The 26,033-nt window shown below is 38.3% G+C and overlaps 1 protein-coding gene across 2 annotated transcripts; it reads left to right on the forward strand.

Moving 5' to 3' along the window:
* Nucleotides 1-3,188: 3,188 nt before the first annotated feature.
* LOC134796082 (HEAT repeat-containing protein 6) lies at nucleotides 3,189-25,984 on the forward strand. Of its 2 annotated transcripts, none has more exons than XM_063768019.1 (16): nucleotides 3,189-3,498; nucleotides 3,573-3,821; nucleotides 4,188-4,451; nucleotides 4,737-4,946; nucleotides 5,325-5,609; nucleotides 6,355-6,566; nucleotides 8,410-8,639; nucleotides 9,698-10,017; nucleotides 10,670-10,877; nucleotides 11,496-11,659; nucleotides 12,543-12,665; nucleotides 17,166-17,290; nucleotides 18,020-18,107; nucleotides 19,283-19,507; nucleotides 20,298-20,513; nucleotides 24,824-25,984. In XM_063768019.1, exons 1-16 carry the CDS (start codon nucleotides 3,346-3,348, stop codon nucleotides 25,079-25,081), a joined length of 3,330 nt encoding a protein of 1,109 aa, XP_063624089.1. In that variant the 5' UTR covers nucleotides 3,189-3,345; the 3' UTR covers nucleotides 25,082-25,984. The 2 variants fall into 2 exon arrangements, with proteins under 2 accessions (XP_063624089.1, XP_063624088.1); XM_063768018.1 differs by lacking the exon at nucleotides 12,543-12,665 and adding an exon at nucleotides 11,995-12,117 and having other exon boundaries at nucleotides 3,190-3,498.
* Nucleotides 25,985-26,033: the final 49 nt, after the last annotated feature.

The raw sequence follows: 26,033 nt of genomic DNA on the forward strand, positions 1-26,033 counted from the left end.
CAAAAATCACGTTTGTTAGGGCGAGCGAAGCGAGCCCTATCACTATTCGACAAACTATGCATTCTTGTGGTACACTTTACGGAAAAACTATCGCACTGTTAGGTTTGAGATTTAACATAGTAATTTAAATTCATGTCTAGATGTGTTATCAAACATAAAAATATCATTTTATAAACATAAAAAATAAATAAAAGGGTCAATAATGTGTATTACTACTAGCGCCATCTGTTGGCCTAATGTTGGTTATTTATTTTCCTAACAGATGGCGTTAGTAGTAACAAGGTTAAAGGTTGTTCCGTTAAAAATGCGCTGGGTTTTTGGCTCAGTATAATTGGGTAATTGACTACTAATCAAATGAGTTTCTTTTTTCGAACTGTCAAAACGATTTGCTACTAAGGAATTTACATGAAACACTAGCATGTGACGTCACAATCAAATTACCTACTCTTTATAGTTTTATTCGGGATTTAAAATATAAATGTGACTAAAAATAACTGATGATAATGGTGTAAAATAATTTATTTTAAATACAGTCTAATACCCTATTAGTAACAATAATTAATTATGAGTGAATACGTGACTATTTTTTATTGAATATATAATCGTTTTTACTACTATGGCGGTTAAAATCAAACGTGACTGCTTTCAATATTGCGGCAATAATGCATGCAGTTGGCAGTAATATCGCAGTCGGCAGCAGTATTGCAGCACGATATTATTATGTATTTCATTCCTGTTTCAAATGCCAAAAGCCATTTCGCTGCCAGGGTTTTTGACATTTGAGGCAATAATGTAGTCGGCAGTAATATTGCAGTCAGCAGCAGTATTGCAGGGCGATAGGACTGCCTTACTGTTTCAAATGCCAAAATCGATGTCGCTGCCAGGGTTTTTGACATTTGCCGTAGTAATACGGTCGGCACAGTCGGCAGTAGTATTGCAGCGCGCAAATGTCGATATCGAGTTTTTAATTAATATTATTTACATTTGCAGTAATATAGTCGGCAGTAATATCGCAGTCAGCAGCAGTATTGCAGTGCGATATTACTGTCTTACTGTTTTAAATGTCAAAATGGATGTCGCTTTCCACTCTGGACGACCGGCTAAAGCAAGACAGAGGCAGAGGGCCCTTTTTATCCATATGGTGGTAGAACTTCTCACTTCCCAGGAGCAGTGGGAATGTTTCTTCCCAACAGCTCTCCATAAACTGCCCTGCGTTGACTGATTGTACTGGTCTATCAGCAGGCGATGGGTTCGTCACATCGCTACGCCCATATTCATGTCTACCCATCAAGAACCTATAGGTGCTTCGGACATTTGTAAGGCGTGCGCGGAGTTTAAGCCAACACGTGGGGCCCTTTTGACATTTTAATGAGATGTAGTACTCGTAGTAGTAGTAGTAAAACACTTTATTGTACAAAAAGAAACATAAAACATGAAAACACACACAAAGTTTTATAGTACAAAGGCGAATGTATCTCTTTCATGGATCTCTTCCAGTTAACCTTTGAGCAATTGAAGAGAAAGCTCCTCTCTTTCTTTCAAAACGGTAGACATAAAAGCTGTACTAAACGGCATTAAAATATGAGATGTTTTGGATACATCGAGATATAGATATAGATGGTTCCCTTATAATAGATTACGTAATGTATTGAAATGTAGGAAACAAGAATATATTCGTACGAGGAGTAGGTACCTATTGATATAATATAATACAAACAGTCTGAAAATGATTTGGGGTATTAAATATATTCAGAAGCCCTTCTTCTTCTTCTCGTGTCAATGGTTTCGTATTTCATATTAAGCGGGACCAGAAGGTAGCGACGGACAGAAGCCCTTATATCACATCATATCATTTTTAGGGTTCAGTACTTACCTCAAAAGGAAAAAAACGGAACCCTTATAGGATCACTTTGTTGTCCGTCCGTCCGTCTGTCTACTAAGACCTTTTATCTCGGGAACGCGTGGATGTATCTAGTTGAAATTAAAGCATAAGGTCCTAAAAGCTGTGAAAAATTCAAACTTCTAAGTTATCGGAAAAAAACTTGTCCGGTTTTTTAAGATGAATCTCTTATTAAACTACCTTAGTAATTATAACTACATGTATATAGGTAGAAAAACTCCGCGAGCCCTTACAAAGCTCTGCTTTTTGCTAGTTGTATGGGAGCCCCATTTAAATCTTTATTTTATTCTGTTTTTAGTATTTGTTGTTAGAGTCTGGCTAGCCAAAAATTGTTGACAGATATTTCGTTGTTGTATCACCAATTGTCTATGATTTAAAAAAAAAGCTAAAAGTCAGTTGTCAATTTATGTCATTAATTCAAATTGTTTGCGGTTTATAAGGGGTTTATTTTAAATTACATTAATAATGTCTATACTAAGCTGAGTGTGGTTCGCAAACTATTATTTAAGCTCGTAAATAATTACGACAATGTGCGAAGTCGACGTGTAGCGTTGTATAACGAAAAACTGCAATGTTTACAACTCCTAAACAAATTAGGAGGTGCTCTATAAATATTTTGATACTTAGCATTTAGCATATTTGGCATAGTACTTATGTATTTTTTTGGTGATGGATTAATATTACGGTATTATAGAGCTAGGTCTTATTTACACTACATTTCATTTTTCGCCTTGTTACAATGGTATATGGTGAGAAAGTGTTAACATATGTGTTTATCGTTGACTGTACTTTACATAGTGGTAGAAATGATGTGAGCTGACTTTGAGTGCACGTCAACGTATATTTAATTTATATCCTTAGGTACCTTACGTGTGCACAGAAAATCAAAAATATTTTCTAGTATCAAAACTATATTTCCTACTACACAAAGTGTGACCAGCCCAAGATTTTTTGAATTTCCCGCCAAACATTTGTGTAATATTTCAGTAGCCAGACTCTATAGCGGCAACAGAAATACATCATCTGTGAAAATTTCAACTGTCTAGCTATCACGGTTCGTGAGATACAGCCTGGTGACAGACGGACGGACGGACGGACGGACGGACGGATGGACGGACGGACGGACGGACGGACGGACGGACGGACGGACGGACAGCGAAGTCTTAGTAATAGGGTCCCGTTTTACCCTTTGGGTACGGAACCCTAATAAAAATGCATAACGAAACGTAGTACATGTCAATGTCAAAGTCACTGTCATGAATGCATGAGTGATTGAGTGTGGTTGACTGGTTGTGGCACAAATGGCCCAATCTGTAAAAATATTGGTTTGTTAGAAGCATAATAAAGCTTAGAGTTACATTAATAGTTGCAAAAAAACAATTATTATCGTTAAAAGTTTATTGCTTCATTTACTCCATGACCTGGTTTGTGACACAAGAATTATAATGGGCACAAATTTACCCCGTAACTTTTCGGTCATTACCGGTGAACTGTGTAATCTTTTTTACAAGAAAGCATACGATAGAGAAAGAATAAACTTGCTTATCGATGAGCTTAATGCAAAACCTTATAAAGCCGAGTTGATTGTTAAAAACCAGGTAAGAGTTCTACAGGTATTAATTCAGGACACATTGTTGTATGAAGTAAGATATAGTACATTTGAACTTTTCAGGATGCACTGACGTTGATAACAGTACTATGTTCGAACATCATACCTACTGATGAAGTTTTAGCTGCAAAAACATCACATCTAATTAATAGCATTCTTACAAAGCAAAACTTGCAATTGGACTCAGATTATGTGCAAAAAGTGGTGTTTTGGCATATTCAGTGCTTCAAGACATGCTCTGAGATGGTTGTACCTGATTTACTTCACAATATTCAGTGTATTATTCAGTTAAATGCGGCTGCGGCTCAAAAGGTATGTTAACATTAAATAGTTGCAAGTTGTATGATGTGTACAGCTTTTTTTAAATGCAGTATGCAATAAAAGTTGTATAAATATTTTCTGTTTGAAATCACATAAACCAGTGGTGGGCAAACTTTCTTCGTGGGGGGCCAGAAAGTTTAGAAAATTTAAGTGGAGGGCCGGAATTGTAGCCAAAATTTATTTTGATTTGTGATAAATTGATAATCGTGGGCCAATGCCACATACTAATTATTTCATAGGACCGGCGGCGGGCCGGATAAAATCCATTCGCGGGCCGTACTTTGCCCACCACTGCACTAAACTAAATGTTTTTATGAGTGTCTTTCCATTAATTATATGAATTGTATGTATTTTCAGTTTTCAGAAGAATTTATAGGCAGCCAAGGAGTTTTAAATAGGTTTCTAGACACAAACAAATGTAATCTGACCACAACACAAAACCAACTCCACCTCTGCCTCAGTGCCTTAAAATGCATGTGTACAATAACTTCGGTGCCAGATGAAAACAAGACATCTGAACAACCAATTTTGAGCTCTGATTTAAAGGAACAAGTATCACAATTAGTTGTTAACTTTTTGTTGAGAATAACAAAAGGGCAAGATGAATATCAGTATTGTAAAGTAAGTTTATCTTAATTTTGAGTATGTATTTTTTAAGCTATTTATTTGTTTGAAACTTTTCATTCAGTCATGTGTTGATTAACCTTTAGGTAACCACTGAAATACGTAATATGGTATGACATCATACTTGTTAAGATGTTTTATAATCATTTAAAAAAACATGTCAAAGGTTAAGAGTTACAATTTTTCATGAATCTGACACATTATTTATTTTATTAAATTATTGTAGTAAATTACGACGTTAAATTGCAGTATATTTACCTACAATTTTTAATTTATTTTTAGGTGGTTGTTACTGCATTGAGAGTGCTGTCTCAAACCCATTTCAATGACCAGAATGTATGTATTCCACTGCCGGAACTTATGGGCATTTCTCGATACTTCCTTGTCTATGGTCTTGTGGTTCAGGGTCTGAAACCTGAAAAGATCATGCCAGCACAACAAACCATTGCAGCTGTACCTAATACTATAAATCGGAATCCAAAAGGTGGTAAGGTATGAATATATTTTTGATGTCTTATTAACCTATCGGTTGCATCTGTAGGCAGATTTTGGTTACAAACATATTTTGCATAGTTATCATAGTTTATTTTAAGGTTACCTTTACACACACCTTTGTGTGTGTTAGGAATCAAAAAGGTCCTGAGTAACTACTAGTCTTGTAGAGTATTATAATATAATAAATACATCTATTCCTATATAAAGTCAAAATGCATGACTTCACTTTTTACTTCTAGAAATAGAATATAGAATTCAGAAACTTCTAGTCTAGTTAGAATATAAAATTAGGGCCACACAGTCTTTGATCATAGTTCTGGGTCTAAATAGTCTTGTAATTTAGTTTGAGTAAATAATTTTCTAATTTCACTTCAGAAACAAAAACTGAGAAGGCAGAGAAACAATGCCATTGAAAGTTTGAAAAAGGAAATACCGGTATCAGAAAAGAGTTTAATGAGAGAGGTGGATACTTTTGAAAACAACTCAACATATAGACCGGCTAGTCAAAACTACTTGGAGCCTCAGAAAGCCAGGAACTATTGGGTGCTGACCAGCGATTCTGACGCTTCTGATGTTGAGAGCAGTAGAGAAGCTAAATTGGTTGCCTTGAAGTCGAGAGTGAGACAGAGTGCTGCTAATCTCTTATTAGTGTTAATAAGGGTAAGTTTGTATTCAAATCATATTTCTGTACAGTTTATTAAAATACCGGAAAATTACACTGCATCAGGCGAGATTCTAATTCGCAGCCAAGGCTCATTTAGATGATGCGAGAACTCGCATGCGACTTTCATTACATTGCGGGTTTTGATCGGTCGGTTGAATTGGACGTAACCAACAGTCCGCAATGTAACTAAAATCGCGTGCGAGTTCGCGCGTCGTTATTGCTGTCTTTACCATAAGGGCACACGGGGCCCGTGCCCAGGGCCCCCATCCTCAGGGGGCCCCGAACGACAGACAGTAACAGTATATTTGACTACCCATAGTATTTCTAATTCGCTTTCTTTACAGGGCCCCAAATTCTTATGTGCCCATGGGCCCCAGCATAGTTTAAGACGGCCCTGCGCGTCGTCTTAATCAGCCCTTAAAATATACTATTGAAACTTAGTGTGGTAGGCTGACGTCGCAAGGCCGATTCTTATGCTCCCTTTAGCAGACGTTGGGACTGTCAATTAATTAAGTTGTGGACGAAACAGTCTACCATCCTCTATCTAATTGTGTGTACCTATTGCCATACGATAAATAAATATCTATTTAATTCAGTTATACAGCAACCAGAAGTGTGTGTTGCCCGCATGATACATTTACACTGGTGCTAGGGGTTTAAATCTTTTGGCTTCCTTCCCTGCACCTTGAATTTTGAGTCAACATTGAAGTAACATTAACAAGTTGACACTTGTCATTCCAGGTAACCGAAAAGCGAGACATGTTCGGATACTGGTGGGCCCTCCTACCCGACTCACCAGAAGTCGACAACTGGACAGCAACAGACGCTGCAAGGAAGACCCTAGCCTACTGTGCGGTCACTGACCCCACGTCTAACAACAGAGCGAGCGTGCTGAGCGTGATATTGGCGCTGTTTTCCGGGTCTAGGATATACTTGTCGCAGGCTGAAGTTAGGTATGTTACCTGTTGGTTTAATACATAGACAATTGGACCGAAATAAACTCTGGCAAGGGTAAAACCTTAGTCAACAGGGTATTATACTGTATTTAAAATAAATTATTTTACACCATGCATGAAATAAAGCACCAGATAATTATTAGAAAAACACAGACAGAAGTTATTTTTAAACACAAGTTCTTTTTAGGGTTCCGTACCCAAAGGGTAAAACGGGACCCTATTACTAAGACTTCGCTGTCCGTCCGTCCGTCTGTCACCAGGCTGTATCTCACGAACCGTGATAGCTAGACAGTTGAAGTTTTCACAGATGATGTATTTCTGTTGCCGCTATAACAACAAATACTAAAAACAGAATAAAATAAAGATTTGAATGGGGCTCCCATACAACAAACGTGATTTTTGACCAAAGTTAAGCAACGTCGGGAGTGGTCAGTACTTGGATGGGTGACCGTTTTTTTTTTGCTTTTTTTTTTTCTTCTTTTTTTGCATTATGGTACGGAACCCTTCGTGCGCGAGTCCGACTCGCACTTGCCCGGTTTTTAATAAATCGGATAGAAATATAAAAAGTAGGTGAGTTGACCGTGACGTCACGATGTAATGTTTCATATAAATTCCATATTAGCAAATCGTTTTGACAGTTCTAAAAAAGTAACTGATTTGACTAGTAGGAAAATACCCTACTGTACGGTCACACTGACCCTACGTCAAATAGAGTCAGACCCAGCTAAGTTGGCAGCGATTTTGATAGCCCAAGCGGTGCAAGTGCTAAAGTAAACGTCGTAATTTCATAGAAGTTTGACGTTTAAAATAGCACTTGCACCGTCTGGGCTATCAAAATCGCTGCCAACTTAGCTTGGTCTGACTCTAACTAAGATGTACTTATCACAGATAGGTATGTTATCTGATTGGTGGTCTGGATCATATATATATGTTTTAGTCTATTCCATATGGATCTTTAAATAATGTAAACAAAAAACATCGTGACTCAGTCGTTTGGAAAATTATCCCATGGATAACAATGTTGTAAGTACCTAAGTCTCATTGGCCGGTCAACTTAGTCACGAGTTATTGTGTACAATGTCACGAGTTATTGTGTATAATAGGGTATTATACTGTATTTAAAATAAATTATTTTACACCTTGCACGAAATAAAGAACCAGATAATTATTAGAAAAAAACAGATAGGAGCTATTTTTAAACACAAGTTCTATTTAATAAATCGGATAGAAATATAAAAAGTAGGTGAGTTGACCGTGACGTCACGATGTAATGTTTCATATAAATTCCATATTAGCAAATCGTTTTGACAGTTCTAAAAAAGTAACTGATTTGACTAGTAGGAAAATACCCTATTATACATGCTTTAAAGAATCGTATGAAACAGACTATAGTCACAAAATAAATAATAGTAGGTACTAGTTACAGAAGGTTCACTCTCTAACGCGTTTATTACGACAGATATGACCGCAAGGTGGCGTGGCAACTGCTATTGCTAGCCACCAAAATTGGTGTAGGCCGCATGTACTTTTAGCGACGGGACTAAAACGCGGAGTGAGCCACGCCTGGCCGCCTGCTATAGTGTAGTCGTATGAAAGAAACTTTAATATACAGTATAGAAAAAGGAATAAGGCGCCTAAAGTAGTGCGCCCCACGCCCTAGACTGCTGAAGTAATTGGTGCTATATGGTGCCGTACGTTTGGCCGGATTGTTAAACGTTAGCTTTCTACGACCTGGTTAGCTACCCCATAATGTACGGCACCATACAACATCACCTACTTTAGCTATCAATCTCTTAGTATTGTGGTAGTGTTAAATCATTAAAATTATTATTACTTCCAGCAAAAAAGACAACGCCTCCTTCATCCCCTTCTCCGTATCACTCGGCTACATGATCGACTGTATGCACAAAGTGTTAACTAGCATTTTGGACAGCGAGCGAAGCCACGCGGTCATACTAGTCGCGCTTAAATGCTGCGCGGCGCTGCTGCAGGCGACGCCGTACTATAAGATGAGGACAGGACTTGTGAGTGAGCTGGTTAGAGCGTCGAGGAAATTCCTGGTGCACAAGGGTAAGTTAAAAGCTGAAATTTATAGGCATATGATTCCTCGCGTTATCCCGGCATTTTTGCCACTGCTCATGGGAGCCTGGGGTCTGCTTTACAACTAATCCCAACTTGGGATTAGTATCCCAAGTATTGTCCTAGGCACTAGTTTTTAAGGAACAAGGAACAAGGCACTAGGAAAGCGACTGCCATCTGACCTTTCAACACAGAGGAGAAACTAGGCCTTGTTGGGATTAGTCCGGTTTCCTCACGATGTTTTCCTTCATCGAAAAGCAACTGGAAAATATCAAATGATATTTCGTACAATAAGTTCCGAAAAACTCATTGGTACGAGCCGGGGTTTGAACCCGCGATCTCCGGATTGACAGTCGCACGCTTTTGCCGCTAGTCCACCAGCGCTTATTGATCGCGCATACTATGATCTGTAACAAAAATATATGCGTTTCTGTATAATAGCAAATAATTTACTTCTGCACTTAAAGGTGATCGGTTCCAGGTAATATATCGCCACCTTGGTAGGAGGGCGTTTATGTTCACTTTTATCATGTTAAATGCCAGAATGTATCCTTTAGTTTATTAAAAAGTATCTAACTTCTTACCCCCTTATTCATAAACGTTTACTAAAGTTGACAAGCCGATAATAATCGTTTGTCCCTTTCCGTCATACCAATACGTCGGAAAGGGACAAACGATTATTATCGGCTTGTCAACTTTAGTAAACGTTTATGAATAAGGGGGTTAATATCTATTGTACTGGTGACGTGGTGAGGAAGATAGAGGGCACGGAGCGTGTTAGTAATAAAGAAAACGCTTCGATTTTATTTATTTTATTACCACGAAGCCAAACGCTAATCGAATGCACATGGACATTCCCATACTCTTCGCAATTGGACACATATTGTATCGTCCCGCCATCTCCATCGTGGTCTTCCTCTACCCAGATATCAATCTTATGAGATATATTCTTTAGAATTGTAGCTTGCATTCGTCAGACGCAGCCTGCCAAGTCCAAATTTAGGTTCCCATTTATTTGTATATTTTCTTAAATCGTGTTATTGTTTCAGATGTAACATTGCAAGTCGGGGCTCTAATCACCATGGGATGTGTTCTGTCTATTGATCCCAAAGTAGACGAGGTACTAAAGTCTATAGAAAAAGACACAGCTCAAGCGAAACCTGTTAATCAAATACAGAAAGAAAATGATACTAATGAAGAATGTGACGACTTTGAAGAAGGATATTCTGATGATGAAATGTTTACTGCAGCGGAACAAACATGTATAGAAAAAATATGTGATGAGAAGAATGTACATTATTTCAAAAGTTGGATTTTAGACATATGCTTTAGAAATATGGGTTGGAGTTTCAAGGATAGTGAAGTCATTGTAAGTATTTTAAATTAATTCTAGGGTCTCCAAACTCTGTCCCAAGGGCCACAGTTAGGCTCTCGGCTATCCCACTGCCTTTCTGTGGCCGAGTTTTGTGGTTTTTGCCTCTCGCTTTTTTTCAGCGGGCCAAAGGTAAGGGCCACAGATAAAAGACGCCCCGAATTAAAATTGTAGCCGCCCGTGCAGGTCAGGATCTCGAAGACTCAAATAAAAAGCTTCATTTCTTAGTGAACTGATATAATCTTCCAAAAGTACTGGTTTACAAGAGCTTCTTAACTAAACTCTTAATATATATTATATATATTAAGACGAAACAGGAGCTGAGCCCGTTCTCAATTTTGAGATTTCAAGGTGAATATACCCGTCGCTCTGACGGGGCGTAACCGCGACGTGAGAGACTGTATTTGTGTGTGTAATGCACGCACACAGACGCGTGCGCTCGTACTCGCGCCCGCGCGCACCTCACTGCCTGCTTACAATAATTATACTTAAGCCCACTTGCACCATTCCACTATCCCGGGGTTAACCGCTTAAACCTGGAGTTGCCATGGTTACCAATACAATTTGACACTGGGTTAACGATTTAACCGCTTGACCCCTGGTTAGTGGGATGGTGCAAGTGGCGCTTAGGGTACCTATTTCTTTCCAGAAATGTAAGCCCTCTGCGATCCCTGTGATACTAGAATCTCTCCAAGTCCTCTCAGCCATAGCTTTCCACCACCTCCGGAACTTGCTACAACCGCACTTGACACTGTTAGAGGACGTTCTGGTCGAGATGTTGCAACATGAGCACCAGGATGTCACGTTACATGCAGCGAAAACCGTTAGCATTATTGGAGATGCTATACAGAAACTAGGTAAGTGTTTAATTATTATCTGAATGATTATTATCTGATGATATACTCGTCGAGGTTATCTCTGCGGATTACTATATGGTGTTCAAAAAAAAAGAGTAGATACAGGTTTTTAAAGAATCAGAAAGGCTCGTGGGACATCAATATCTGAAATAATACTTTGTTCGATGCATAGACAAAAAAAATCATTGAATAAAAATAATGATTATAATGAATCTGCAGTTTTGAAAGCTGCAATAGCTGACGCTGTATGGCATTGTAAATATACGGTAGCTAGTCTAATGCTAACTTTTGGAAATCTTGTTATAGTTCGATTTTTTAGCATTAGAAAAAAGGTAAACAATCTTTACATGTCTTTTTATTGAAATACACTTTCTAAAAAATAAGTCACGGCAAATATGTAACAATTATGAATCATATACGATTATTTTCATTCTTTTGCTTTCATAAGTAATAATTACTGATTTTTAAAAAGCGTTTAGAAATTTAAAGACACGCCAAGATCGCGTAGTCTTTTTCTAGTGCTAAAAAAAACGAACTATAACACAAAACTTGAAACATTTTATACTACTTTAGGGGTCTTTGTATTTCTTATAGTTATTATTTTACGCGTTGTTCTAGAACTAACAAACGAATCTCCACCCGTGAGCCAATGTGTGTATATGTGGCAGAAACTACTAACGCCACTGTCAACTGTGCTGCAATGTCACGATAATCCCCAGTGCAAAGCGACGGTGTGCGACTGTATTGCTAATATAGGCGAGCGGTCGTTTAAGGAGTTACCGGTATGTTTAAGTTTCAACTAAGTATTTTAGTTTTTATCTGCCAAAGTCTACTAAACTCTTAACATTTTTACGGTGTTCACAAGCAAGGAAACTCTTATTAATGGGATAATTTTAGTGTATTTAATTACTTCGCGTCACTCGTTCGTTTATGAAAAAAATAAATCTTTATTTTCAGGCAGCTATTCGCCTACAGATAAATACTTTAAAATTTGCATACTTACATATTATGGGTTATATCTTAAAAACTAAAAAACACCAATTACCTATAAATTAAATTAATTACGACTATATCACACTGTGCCAGAAATTATATTCCTAGTTTATTTGCATTGCAGCGACATTTACAAGTACTATGCTGCACCCTACTGGTGGGTTCGTGCAGCGACGAGGAGGCGGCGGTGCGAGCGGCCGCGGTGCGCGCCCTCGCTATGACCGTCATGTTCCGGACTCTCAGAGAAGTAAGTACATTGCAGCGACATTTACAAGTACTATGCTGCATCCTACTGGTGGGTTCGTGCAGCAACGAGGAGGCGGCGGTGAGAGCGGCCGCGGTGCGCCCTCGCTATGACCGTTATGTTCCGGACACTCAGAGAAGTAAATACATTGCAGCGACATTTACAAGTACTATGCTGTACCCTACTGGTGGGTTCGTGCTGCGACGATGAGGCGGCGGTGCGAGCGGCCGCGGCGCGCCCTCGCTGTGACCGTTATGTTCCGGACACTCAGAGAAGTAAGTACATTGCAGCGACATTTACAAGTACTATGCTGTACCCTACTGGTGGGTTCGTGCTGCGACGAGGAGGCGGCGGTGCGAGCGGCCGCGGTGTGCGCCCTCGCTATGACCGTTATGTTCCGGACACTCAGAGAAGTAAATACATTGCAGCGACATTTACAAGTACTATGCTGCACTCTACTGGTGGGTTTGTGCTGCGACGAGGAGGCGGCGGTGCGAGCGGCCGCGGTGTGCGCCCTCGCTATGACCGCCATCTTCCGGACACTCAGAGAAGTAAGTACATTCAGCGACATTTACAAGTACTATGCTGCACCCTACTGGTGGGTTCGTGCAGCGGCGAGGAGGCGGCGGTGCGAGCGGCCGCGGTGTGCGCCCTCGCTATGACCGTCATCTTCCGGACACGCAGAGAAGTAAGTACATTCAGCGACATTTACAAGTACTATGCTGCACTCTACTGGTGGGTTCGTGCAGCGACGAGGAGGCGGCGGTGCGCGTGGCCGCGGCACGCCCTCGCTATGACCGTCATGTTCCGGACACTCAGAGAAGTAAGTCCGTTGCATTTCAAAGTTTTAACAAGGTATGGACAGTAAAAAGGTCAGAATGTTAGAAGAATCCTATTAGGTTAGAAGACTCTTCATTAAATTCTCAATCGATGCCCATGTACTTATATAAAGTTTTGATTAATTTCTGATGTAAGTTTTTTGATGAACAGACATAATTTTTCTCTTTTTGATATTTCTCTTCCCATCTTCTCTAGGGTAGGGCAGGGTTAGGGTTAGCTCCGTCATTCCGTATGTTATAATTGTTATGAACTATGATAATTTTGCTACTTTCCTTTTTTATAAAGTTAAAAATCCGGCCATACGTGTACCTATTCATTTATTTTTTGCAATGTTGTGTTGAAATGTGAGGCGTTCGGGTAGTAATTAACACAAAGAAAGTCTGTTGAGTACTGAACTGCTTTATTTAGGAAAAACAGGGTTTATATATTATGTGTCTGCGTGTGTGGCATTTAGGTGGCCTTTAAAGAAATGTATCCTTTATCAAGTCGTAGCCTTGATCTCCTATATTGTTCATTTTAACTAAACATATTTTCTATTTCTAAATGTCACATGACGTGTTGACCATGGTCTAATAAAACATGGTCTTCTATTCCCAGAGTGACACGGGCCTACGTCACAATAACATTGCCACTTTATTTCAACATAACATGTTACACGGGTACATTATACCTATGGTTAATAAGTTAAAATATTTCTTTATAATTTTATAATTATTCATTTATGTATTTTATCTTAGATTTTACAATAACACGTCATTTTTAATTATAAGTTAGCATTATCTTCCGATTCACGAAAGAAATTTCAGACGTTCGGGTAATTCTGTTTACATTACTGGCAACACAGGATAGCGCTGTCACATTTGACTTATACCTATGGTTAATAAGTTAAAATATTTCTTTATAATTTTCATTTATATGTATTTTATCTTAGATTTTACAATAACACGTCATTTTTAATTATTCGTTAGCATTATCTTCCGATTCACGAAAGAAATTTCAGACGTTCGGGTAATTCTGTTTACATTACTGGCAACACAGGATAGCGCTGTCACATTTGACAATTCGGATCTAGATAACTTCATGCCCTGACCGTCATCCTTGTCGAACACGTGTTAATTGTTATTTCCTTGTCGCTCAGTGTCAGCAGTCGCAGTGTTTTCCAAACTTTTCACGTCGTAAGCTTGGTAATTAATGTGTAACTGTGAATTAGTTTTTCAAACGTTTGTCTTGTATAGATAAATAAAGTTTAATTCAATACATTAGATTTGTTTTATTTTACTATGTTTCTACATGAATAACTTAAAATGAATGCCGTTAAAATAATTTTCACCGTTGGTTAAAATTCTCCCACATTTTAAAGTTTGAGAACCTGTAAACAGCATGATGACGTCGGCCCGTGTCAGTTAGGTCATACGCGAATCTCGGAATAGAGTACCAGGCGGAGTATTTTATTATACCATGGTGTTGACTATGAACACTCGTCACGACACGTCATGTGCCTTCCTACAGTACATCTGTCATCTTCCCCGTTTTTTTATGAGACAAAAATAGGTTACAGTATATTTTTGTCGTAAATACAGTTTAAACAATTAAAGGATAAACATCTTGACAATATTTCACTAAACAAAAAAAAGTGGTTAATATATTATGATAAATTAATAGGTACTTAAAATTATTCTACTCTATATTCTAAGTGTAATTACAATACTTGGTTTTGACTTGACTATATGTTACGTATTTTTACTGTGTTATTAAATTACAATACACCTTGGTGTCGTTGTTTATTATTTTGCTTACTCTGCTATTAAATATCATAAAGGTTACCTACATGGCTTATTGGCTCTAACATTTATCTTCTAGCTAAAAGTGCGGTATTGACATTTAGCATGTCGCTGGCCCAATATTACAGGGTTCTATGTTACATTTTCAAGATAGTTGAAATTCGACTTAATGTCACTATGACAATGCTCAAATTTCAGTTCGATAAAAGTGAAACATAGAACCTTGTAATATTGGGCCAGCGATGTGTCTTAGTTGTAATTATTCCTATGTAACGTTAGACATGACACTGTAAACAATGCGTCGCTTGCTTTCTTATGTTCTAATAAGGAAGATGGAGATCCTTATTTGGATTCTGTCGGCTTGGTAAGTTTAAATGTGATCGGTTTTAAATTGCATTTTGTAAAATAAGAAATGTGGATTGTTAGATTATCAGATCAGTTCTGTCGATTGCTTCGCGGATTTGTGTCGATCATAGAAGTTGCAATTACTTTTGAATATGTCTTCCTATAGACCGACCGCTTAAATGAGTCCTCGCCTGCGCGGTACGGGGGCGACGGGGTGGGACGACTAAAGGGTGGCGGGGAAGGTGCGGGTGGCAGGCGTACGGCGCCCGCACCTTCCCCGCCACCCGCACGTCGTAGTACCGCGCAGGCGAGGACTCATTTAAGCGGTCGGTCTATAGTTAGCCATGACTTTGGACGCCGCCACGGGGTCCGAGTGTTCCGGACCACCATAGATTTTAGTGGTGACGTTCGTAACGTGGTTCGACGCGCCGGAGGGGCACCCTCTATATGCCCCCATAATCCATCGGCGATCCTGGGGGACGTGTTGCTGTCCGAACTGTGTGTTCTGTCGTGTTGTTACCCACATACTGTCCCCCAGTGGGTTGTTCTGGTACGTTACGTGGTCCCGTATCGAACTGAACTGACTGTGGGCGGAATTGAACCTTCGCGAATTAGACTGGCGTGACCTCGTGTGCGAATAGATTATTTTTTGACTTGTGTGTTTGTGTGTGTATTTCTCGTGTCTAGTGTGCCGAAGAGGTGAGTTTTAATAGTAATAGTGCTTTGTTATGTTTTTGTGTACAATGTTTTCTTTTCCTGACACTAATATTTTTACATTTTGACCTTGGTCTTGTATTACAGTGTAGGGTCCCGTGTATACTGGGTCCATCTTATCTCTATCTTCACTTATTTTATTAATATTAAGTCTCCAACGTTATAGTTACATGAATTAATTTTTTGTCATATTTTTGTTTTCTAATTTGTTTTGTCTTAATTAGATTATGTCTAGCATCCTCCTGGGACTTTTGCAATCTATACTGAAGTTCCAGGGAATAAGAGTTAAAATTATAAATTGGATCTAGGTACTTGACTTATAACTTTGCTTGGTAAGCGACATGTTTTACCAAACACCAATTCATATGGTGTATATTTAGGAATGCCCCTAGTGATTTATGCGAATTTTCTAAGGAGCCGAGGCTTTCGTGATGGTAAGCGGTTGACTGTAGTTGGTCAATAGTTAAAATTTTACAAACCCCCCGCATGGTTGACTAAATGAATCCTGGCAGGGTCGCCATGAAATGTGAGTCGTTCGGGTAGTAATTAACACAAAGAAAGTCTGTTGAGTATATACTGAACTGCTTTATTTAGGAAAAACAGGGTTTATATATTATGTGTCTGCGTGTGTGGCATTTAGGTGACCTTATAAAGAAATGTAATTATAATTTTCCTTTATCAAGCCGTAGCCTTGATCTCTTATTGTTCATTTAAATTAAACATATTTTCTATTTCTAAATGTCATATGACGCGTTGACTATGAACACTTATCACGACACGTCATGTGCCTACCTATAGTACAAGTGTGACTTATCAAAATTATGTAAATAAGGGTGGTATTCCACCTGTCAAATTTCTTGGTTCAACGTCATTGTGTCTTACTCTCCCATTAGGCAAAATTTGAGACGCAAATACACATTGGGCCAACGAATTGGACAGGTGGAATACCACCCTAAGCAATAGATTGGTACTTAATTTGAATAGGCATTCATTGACGGGCATCAATACATAATAAATAGTTACGCAGTTATATCTAAACGCTTTCATAATCAATTTGTTTACGAAATATAAGTATGTACCTACATAATTTATGATCATTGACGCTAGTTCGTTCAATTTGCTCCAATTATCTACTCGTGTTTTTTACGTCTACGTATTACACCACTTCTTACTACGGTTTCATAGTCTTAAATTGGGTATTTTACTGTATTTTTGATTATTTTGAATTTCTCAGGTTTCACTTGTGACATAAGTAACTCCGTACCGTGGCATATTTTTCAAGGTAGCCTTACTTGATGTAAAGTCGCGTCAAACTGAGTTCTGAGTCCTTACCAACTCGACCTACTATGTAATAAGAATTTTGATTTCCAGGATATCGGTTTTGTGAGCGACTGCGGGGAGAACATACTACGTGCTCTAGCGGAGTCGTCATTGGTGGTGAGAACGAAAGGCGCCTGGGCGCTAGGAAACCTTAGCGACGCGCTCGTGTTGAATGTGTAAGAAGTATATATTATATTCGATAGTGCGCTAGTTTCAGTGATATTGCATATCACTGAAAATACGCTATATTTTGTTGAGATAATACTAATGTTTTATATATTTTTGGGGTTCCGTACCCAAAGGGTAAAAACGGGACCCTATTACTAAGACTTCGCTGTCCGTCTGTCCATCCGTCTGTCTGTCACCAGGCTGTAACTCATGAACCTAGATAGTTGAAATTTTCACAGATGATGTATTTCTGTTGCCTTTATAACAACAGATACTAAAAACAAAACAAAATAAATATTCAAGTGGGGCTCCCATACAACAAACGTAATTTTTATTTCCGTTTTTTGCTTAATGGTACGGAACCCTTTGTGCGCGAGTCCAACTCGCACTTAGCCGGCTTTTTATTTCTTCCCACTAACTCGTGTCGTAACAAAACAGTTAAATTCGCTCTTGTTTAACAATATCAACACGCACTGAAATTGCTTACTTTCCTTAACTTCCCATTATAATTTTATAATATACCACATGTTTGTTAGTTGACGCTTCAATTACGTTTATTATATTATATTAAATATTTGTTCAGAACTAATCTCATCTCATTGACCGATAAGAAAACGTTAACTAAGCTTTCCTATTATAAAAGTTCTGTTGGCCTGTGGCCCCCGACCTTTCATACTATTATGCGCTCTACATGTATGTGTTTAAAGTTCAAGTCTACATAGAATAATGACTTACAGGGATGATCCGGAGATAGACGATATCGACGATCGACTCCTGCTGCGTCTGCTGGAGGTCAGCATACAGTGCGCCGCTGATAATGATAAGGTTAGTGAAAGAAGGACGTATTTCATTAGAACATGCGTGTCGCTTACACCCTTTTAGCACGGAGCACATTACTAAGCTCATAATTGAATTAATTGCCGAAGGTCGTATTTCATAATGTTATTTTTACCGCTTACGGCCTTTCCGCTCTGAGAGTAGAATTATTAATGTGTTCTTACGAACGAATATAAGAACGGCGGATGTAATTTGAATTTTCTTGTCACGTACGTTGTTTTTGAACAGGATATGTAATTATTTGCTGACGGATTATGGACACGTGCGATTTATGTTGTATTAGCCCACGTTTGCAGTAGATAAAGGGAATATTTATATAAGCAATTATGCGGCTAAAAGCGGGATAATGCGGTTGTAAATAGATATGACTTGTTGATAATGAAACTGAGCATATTTAGTTTTCCTTCTTTGATCAAGCTTTTCCCAACTGTGTGGAGAATGTGCAATGTTTGTAAAAGGGGTTGTAAACTGTTAAAAGGGACTGTCTACAGTAGTAGTCAGTCTGTCTGTAGATAAATTTAATTATTTTATTTTATTTCAATTGAAATAAGAAAATACAAAATCACATATGTTTTTCGATTTCAATTATCTTTAAATCGTTGCAAGGAGGTAGATTCATTGTGACGTTTCCGTTTTCGTTTCTTATACCAATTTCTTAGTAACTAATTCGTTTTGACGTTTCATACAGTTTGACTGGTTTGTACACTATCTTATTGCTTACTACAGAGAGCGCTAAGAGCTAGATATTATTTTCACAGGTTGCCTGTTGTCTACCTGTAGTCTTAGTCGGTCCTTACACTGTTATTTTTAAAAGAAGGTACCGTAACGTGCCACCTGGCGCAAATCAGCGCTATCGCTTTTTTTTCTTTAGGGTATTATACTGTATTTAAAATAAATTATTTTACACCATGCATGAAATAAAGCACCAGATAATTATTAGAAAAACACAAGTTCTATTTAATAAATTGGATAGAAATGTAAAAAGTAGGCGAGTAGACCGTGACGTCACGATGTAATGTTTCATATAAATTCCATCGTTTTCACAGTTCTAAAAAAGTAACCGATTTGACTTGTAGGAAAATACCCCATTCTCGCATTCTTCTCCGTCATTTGATTTGGCAAATTAACATAAGGCTCTATTGGTTATTTTTCTAATATTTTAGGTAAAGATGAGTGCAATGCGGGGACTTGGCAACATACTGCGCTTAATAAAACAGACCAACCTGCAACGGGATCCGCAATTCAAGGTGTTATGCGAAGCCGCAATAGGGAAGCTCTTGGAGTGCGCGTGCAAAGTGAGCAACATGAAGGTGCGGTGGAACGCGTGCTACGCGATGGGCAATGCTATGAAGAATGACGATTTGTTCACTTGTTTTAGTGGATGGCAGGTGAGACTGAGAACACAAGGGTTTGAATTACTTTATAAAAATATCACTAGATACTTTCAACGTAATAGTAAGTAGGTACGTTAATGTAGCGGCCCACCATATAAGGAAAATTGGACTCGAATTTGAATCAACGGTATTAGAGAGCTGAATTTGTTTTGTTTTAAAATCTAGCGAAACAAAATAAAAGGAACTCTGTTTCAATTTCATTAAAATTTAAATTTCATTGGAGGGTATTTGTATTATATGGTATTATTATTTGTATTGTGTGGTATTAGGACATTGAACCCCAAATAAGCTACCCTGTCCGAATAAGTGAGTGAGAGGTTCGGCTAAAATGGGCCAGTATGGTTTACAACAAGTGTTGGTGGCCTAGCGGTAGCGGCTGTGACTTTCAAACCGAAGGCCGCGGTTTTGAACTCCAATTCTCCGACTCGTACCAATGAGTTTCTAATGCCTGCGCCAATTCGTGGGATTAGGTTCCTAAAGCGGACCACAAGCTCCTTTATTAATTTTATTATGCAACCAAGAAAATGGTCAGAATAGAATGAAGCGCAATTTGTTTTACTGGTCAGTGCTTTAATATGGCCGGGCATGTCTAAATCATAAATCATTTATTTTTCGTGATAAACTTAGTGTACATACAAAAGTAAAATTAAATGCTTAATACAAACATAATTACAAATTGTTTACCACGAAATGGGCTCGCCTCAGCATAATGCTGACCCGAGAGTCGGCGCTGGTCTTCCGGCGATGTCTGACGAATCTACATTCATTACACCGTTTATTTCAGAGCCAAGTCTTCCCAAACCTCTGTACGCTAACCCGCGACTGCAAGAACCTCAAAGTGCGCATCAACGCAGCGGTAGCACTGCGCGCCCCAACCACCAGAGCGCAATATGGCGAAATGTTACCGCTCGTTTGGCGAGGCGTCATGGCGGCAATGGAGAACGCCGCCAATGTGGATGATTTCACCGAGTACAGGCATAAGGATAATCTGATTGAACAGGTGAGAAATATGCCTTTGTAGGGCCAAGTCTTTCCATACCCTTGCACCCTAACCCGCGACTGCAAGAACCTCAAAGTGCGCATCAACGCAGCGGTAGCACTGCGCGCCCCGACCACCAGAGCGCAATATGGCGAACTGTTCCCGCTCGTGTGGCGAGGCGTCATGGCGGCAATGGAGAATGCCGCTAATGTGGGTGATTTCACCGAGTTCAGGCATAAGGATAATCTGATTGAACAGGTGAGAAATATGCCTTTGTAGAGCCAATTCTTTCCAAACCTCTGCACCCTAACCCGCGACTGCAAGAACTTCAAAGTGCGCATCAACGCAGCGGTAGCACTGCGCGCCCCTACCACCAGAGCGCAATATGGCGAACTGTTCCCGCTCGTGTGGCGAGGCGTCATGGCGGCAATGGAGAACGCCGCAAATGTGGATGATTTCACCGAATACAGGCATAAGGATAATCTGATTGAACAGGTGAGAAACATGCCTTTATAGAGCCAAGTCTTTCCATACCCTTGCACCCTAACCAGAGACTGCAAGAACCTCAAAGTGCGCATCAACGCAGCGGTAGCACTGCGCGCCCCAACCACTAGAGCGCAATATGGCGAAACTATTCCCGCTCGTATGGCGAGTCGTCATGGCGGCAATGGAGAACGCCGCCAATGTGGATGATTTCACCGAGTTCAGGCATAAGGATAATCTGATTGAATAGGTGAGAATATGGCTTTGTAGGGCCAAGTCTTTCCATACCCTTGCACCCTAACCAGAGAGTGCAATCGACCACCAGAGTAGAATATGGCGAGGCGTCATGGCGGCAGTCGAGAACGCTGCCAATATGAATGATTTCAGTTGATTTCACTGAGTACAAGCATAAGGATAATCTGAGGTGAAAACAGACCTATGTTACTGAGTGTGTGCTTAGCTCACGTGGCTAAGCTATAGGTTTTCATCGGTAGTTAGAATAAGAAACCATGCACATATCGCTGCCCCAATATTACAGGGTTCTATGTTTCACTTTTATCGAACTGAAATTTGAACATTGTCATAGTGACATTAAGTCGAATTTCAACTATCTTGAAAATTTAACATAGAACCCTGTAATATTGGGGCAGCGATATGCAATGGGTACCTAATGATTCTCCGATAAACTTGTAGCAGATCATCGATTCGCCGACAACGATTCGCCGAACATCGTTTCGCAGAGTCATTTATTTGTCAATGTAACTTCTGGTCAACTAACGTTACGTAGACTCTTGGTTCACATACCGTTCAGTTTGCTTCTGTGTAAATTCGCAAAACTATCATTGGACGATTTCCATTTGGCAGAGTAATCGTTTCGTTTAAGCTATGTTTAGTCTAATAACGTTTCACATTTTACATATAAGTCGTTATTTTCGAAACAAAATAATGAAATAAAATATTATCATTTTTTAAGTAAATGCGTTAAGTATATGTATATAAAGTTACGAAGAAGTTAGCGAATATGTAGTGTCAAACTCGTGGTAAGGCTACAGTTGTACTTCATGAAATTGGTGGATTTCAGGAGGAAATGCTTGAGTTACTTTAGAAAATACCGAAATCACAATAATGCCTTTAAAAATTTAGGGGTTCCGTCAATTCCTCATGGAAAATTTTCAAACAAAAAAAGAATAACTCAAATCGGACCATGGGTGCTGGAGTAATCGCTAAACATACTACTTTAAAAAAATCATCATCATTATCATCAACAATCATCATCATCAGGTGCACTTCATCAATAATTGAAATCTCAGCTTATTTTATAATTTTTTTTAGCATTAGAGAGAAGGTAAGCGACGTTGACATGTCTTTTAATTGAAAAACGCTTTTTAAAAATCAGTAACTAAGTATTACTTATGAAAGCAGAAGAATATAAATGATCGTATTAGATTCGTGAATGTTACATGTTTGCCATGACTTATTTTTAAAAAGAGTTTTTCAATTAAAAGACACGTCAAGATTGTTTACCTTTTTTTTTATGCTAAAAAAACGAACATTCAATATTAATGCCAAATGAACATTCGACCTATTGTGTTTCGACCAATGGTTTCTCGGGCAATTATGACAGTTACTAAATGATTATTCTACGAATAGTAAATATGCGTATCAATGTTCTGCTTATTGACTACTCTCGCAAACGACTATTATGCGTAACGAGATTCGGCGAATCGTTACTCTGCCAAACAACCCGTCTGCGAATCGTTGTCGGCGAAACAAAAATCGGCGTATTTTTTTTCGGAATATCAATAGGGCACCATATGCAATACTATGTCGTGTATAGACATATGTACTTAAGACATAACCATACTATGTGTAGAATTCTTATCTCTACATTTTTTGCCTGTGTCACACATTTATTTAGTTATCATTTGTTTCATTCGCCTCTTTTTAGTAATACCTATGGTATGGTTCAAACCTGGATGAAAGAAACATTTTGGGCAGAAATTTTTATTAATGTTAAAAAGTCAACTTAGATTAGATCATATCGTTAGGAATTAAGTATTAATATAAATATTAGAAAAGACTAACAATACTTATTATTATTATTATATTCGACACGAATATCGCAGGATACCGGAATCATATCTTTTCTAGGCCACAGATTACAGCTTAAAGAAAGTAAAACTAGGTAGCATAACAACAACTTTCGTTATCTGCCCCACAACAACAGTATGCTTAATTAGGCGACCGAAATGAATACAAGTAAACAATAATAATGAGTGAACTAATTAAGCAATATTATTTCGCTTGAAATAGATAATAAAAGGAAAAAAGTTAATTACTTTTTATTTAATTAACTAGACGCGATGAGTTTGTGAAAATATGTAGTTGCTTACAACTTATCGTTATCAAGAATTGCTTATAGGAAAGAGGGAAATGTTTCCAAAGTACCGAGTGGGAAGGTTTCTGGGACTTTACCGAGTATAGAGATTATTGAACACTTGCAGTTACGGCGTTAACATCAAACGCGATTTTTTTATTTATTCAGTTACTTGAATTTTCTTTCGAGAATGCTGTTTACTTACAATTTAAGAAATTACAACCAGGTTATTAGGGTTCCGTACCCAAAGGGTAAAACGGGACCCTATTACTAAGACTCCGCTGTCCTTCCGTCCGTCCGTCCGTCCGTCCGTCCGTCCGTCCGTCCGTCCGTCTGTCACCAGGCTGTATCTCACGAACCGTGATAGCTAGACAGTTGAAATTTTCATAGATGATGTATTTCTGTTGCTGCTATAACAACAAATACTAAAAATAGAATAAAATAAAGATTTAAGTGGGGCTCCCATACAACAAACGTGATTTTTGACCGAAGTTAAGCAAAGTCGGGCGGGGTCAGTACTTGGATGGGTGACCGTTTTTTTTTTGCCGTTTTTTGCATTATGGTACGGAACCCTTCGTGCGCGAGTCCGACTCGTACTTGCTTCTCTCAGCTCTCCATCGTGTTTTGTTGTTCCTTTCAAATTACCAATTAAAGGAATTCTAAACTCTAAAATTCTAAGCTATACGCCATTTAACGCACTGAAGTCAAGGGTTTAAATTTGCCAGTCAAAAGACGACCTAAATAGACGTTTTATTTAGAATTAGGTACTTTTTTTATATTGTTTGCCGACCCATTAAGCGCGTCGATGGGTTGAGTCCTTGAGCCTTTTGGTACATTTACCCATATCTGAACCCACCCACCCATCTTTTGCCAATAAATAGGGTTATTCATAAACACCTCTAAATATTATAGATTTTTTTTTGTGTTTTTGTATCTGTATTTTCTTATATTATTATTATAGTTTATTTTATATGTAATTCGACATTAAGATACCATATACATCTCTAAGTAATTGTAATACGTTAGTTTGAATTGGTAGTTGCAGTTAGTTGTATTTTATAAAATTGTTGATATATTGTTATTATTTTTGCTTGTATGTTAATTCAATGTTGACGTGTAAAAGTGTCCTTGTGGCCTATTTGCTGAATAAATGTTGAAGTTTGAAGCTTGTCAAGTTTAAAAAGTCTTGATAATCGTTTGTACCTATACTTCATTTTGACGTTTGTGTTTGTTAGAAAGGGACATAACGTCGGGTGACAAGCAAGAGTCACTAAGTACTATCAAAAAATTAAAGTAACAATGCACTTTATTACACTTGTAACACGGTTTATTGTCCAATAATTTCAATGGTGTTAGTTAGTAACTTTTGCTTGTCACCCCACGATAATATAACAGAGGTTTGCTAAGTTTTATGAATTAGATGTTAGTGCTTAGCCAATTCGTTGCCTTTCATAAAATATCATTGTTACAGCTCAGCGTGACACTAGCCCACCTCTGCTGTCTCCTAAAGCAGACCGACTTGCCCGACATCCTCGACCCCCTCGTCTTCCACTTCGACTGCGCAAAGTCCCTCCTCACCCAGCTCTGCCACAAACTGCCGCCTGAGAACAGCTCCTGCCTCAGGATCCTGGAGGCTGCCAAGTACGTGACAATAGATTTGACAGCCGCTAACGATACGCAGTCTCAGTCGCTGAGTATGCTGCAGGATATATTTATTTGGGATATGTGAGCAACTGTTTAACCAAATTATAGTGGCTTGTACATATAAATATATTATCTGGAATACTGGAATCTGCTACTACTACAGCGTTTAACTTTGCGTCATTATCCTCAATGTTTTCTTTTCTTTACGTCGTCTTACACCCTCGAAATAGAGACAAAGTGCTGACGTTATATTTCTTGCTTATATAATTAAGGAACAAAATGAAGTGCTATTGAATGCTAAGGATTGGTGATCCAATACGACTGCGCCAAATAACAGTCGTTAAATATTTTTCGAAAGTGAGACCCCGACATGGCTTTATTTCGCGAGTCAATTCCTGTAACAAGCAAATATTCATTTTTAAATACAGATTTTCGGCAATATGCGATAACTTATTCAATTAATTTTTATCTAAACTAAATACTCAATGAGGCTGATTTGAAGTAGGTACCTAGTGACTTAGCCTTGATTATTTAAATCCAGTAAGGGTAATTAATTTAACGATTTATTTCCGTGGCCGTGCATTTTGTAGGTAGGTAAACACATGATTTGACCTATTTATGATAATATTGTGAGTAATAATTAATTTATTTGCTTGTTATTCTTTGTTGTGATTGTGATATTAATGTTTTACTTGTGTGATTGTTTACCAAGTCTTCTATATCACAATTTATTGTTCTTATATTTTGTAGCAGACGGTCATTATGACGTTAAGTAATATTTAAATGTTATGACTTTTCTGAAAATGAAATGCAATCACTTTGATGTAATAGTAAAACTAGTAAATGTGATACATATGCTGGATTCTATTTATAAGTCGCTGTAATATTGTGCACATATAAGTATCTTATTTGTTTTTTAAAAGGGCGTCGTCCGGTTAATGTTAAGCATGTGTTATTTACTTATGAAATAAATATTTTTTACTCACTACATTGTCTTTTCACTCCTTTCCACATAGAAGTTAACTGCAATATTTACA

The sequence above is a fragment of the Cydia splendana genome, chromosome 13 (assembly GCF_910591565.1).
Source record: "Cydia splendana chromosome 13, ilCydSple1.2, whole genome shotgun sequence".
Classification (NCBI taxonomy): domain Eukaryota; kingdom Metazoa; phylum Arthropoda; class Insecta; order Lepidoptera; family Tortricidae; genus Cydia; species Cydia splendana.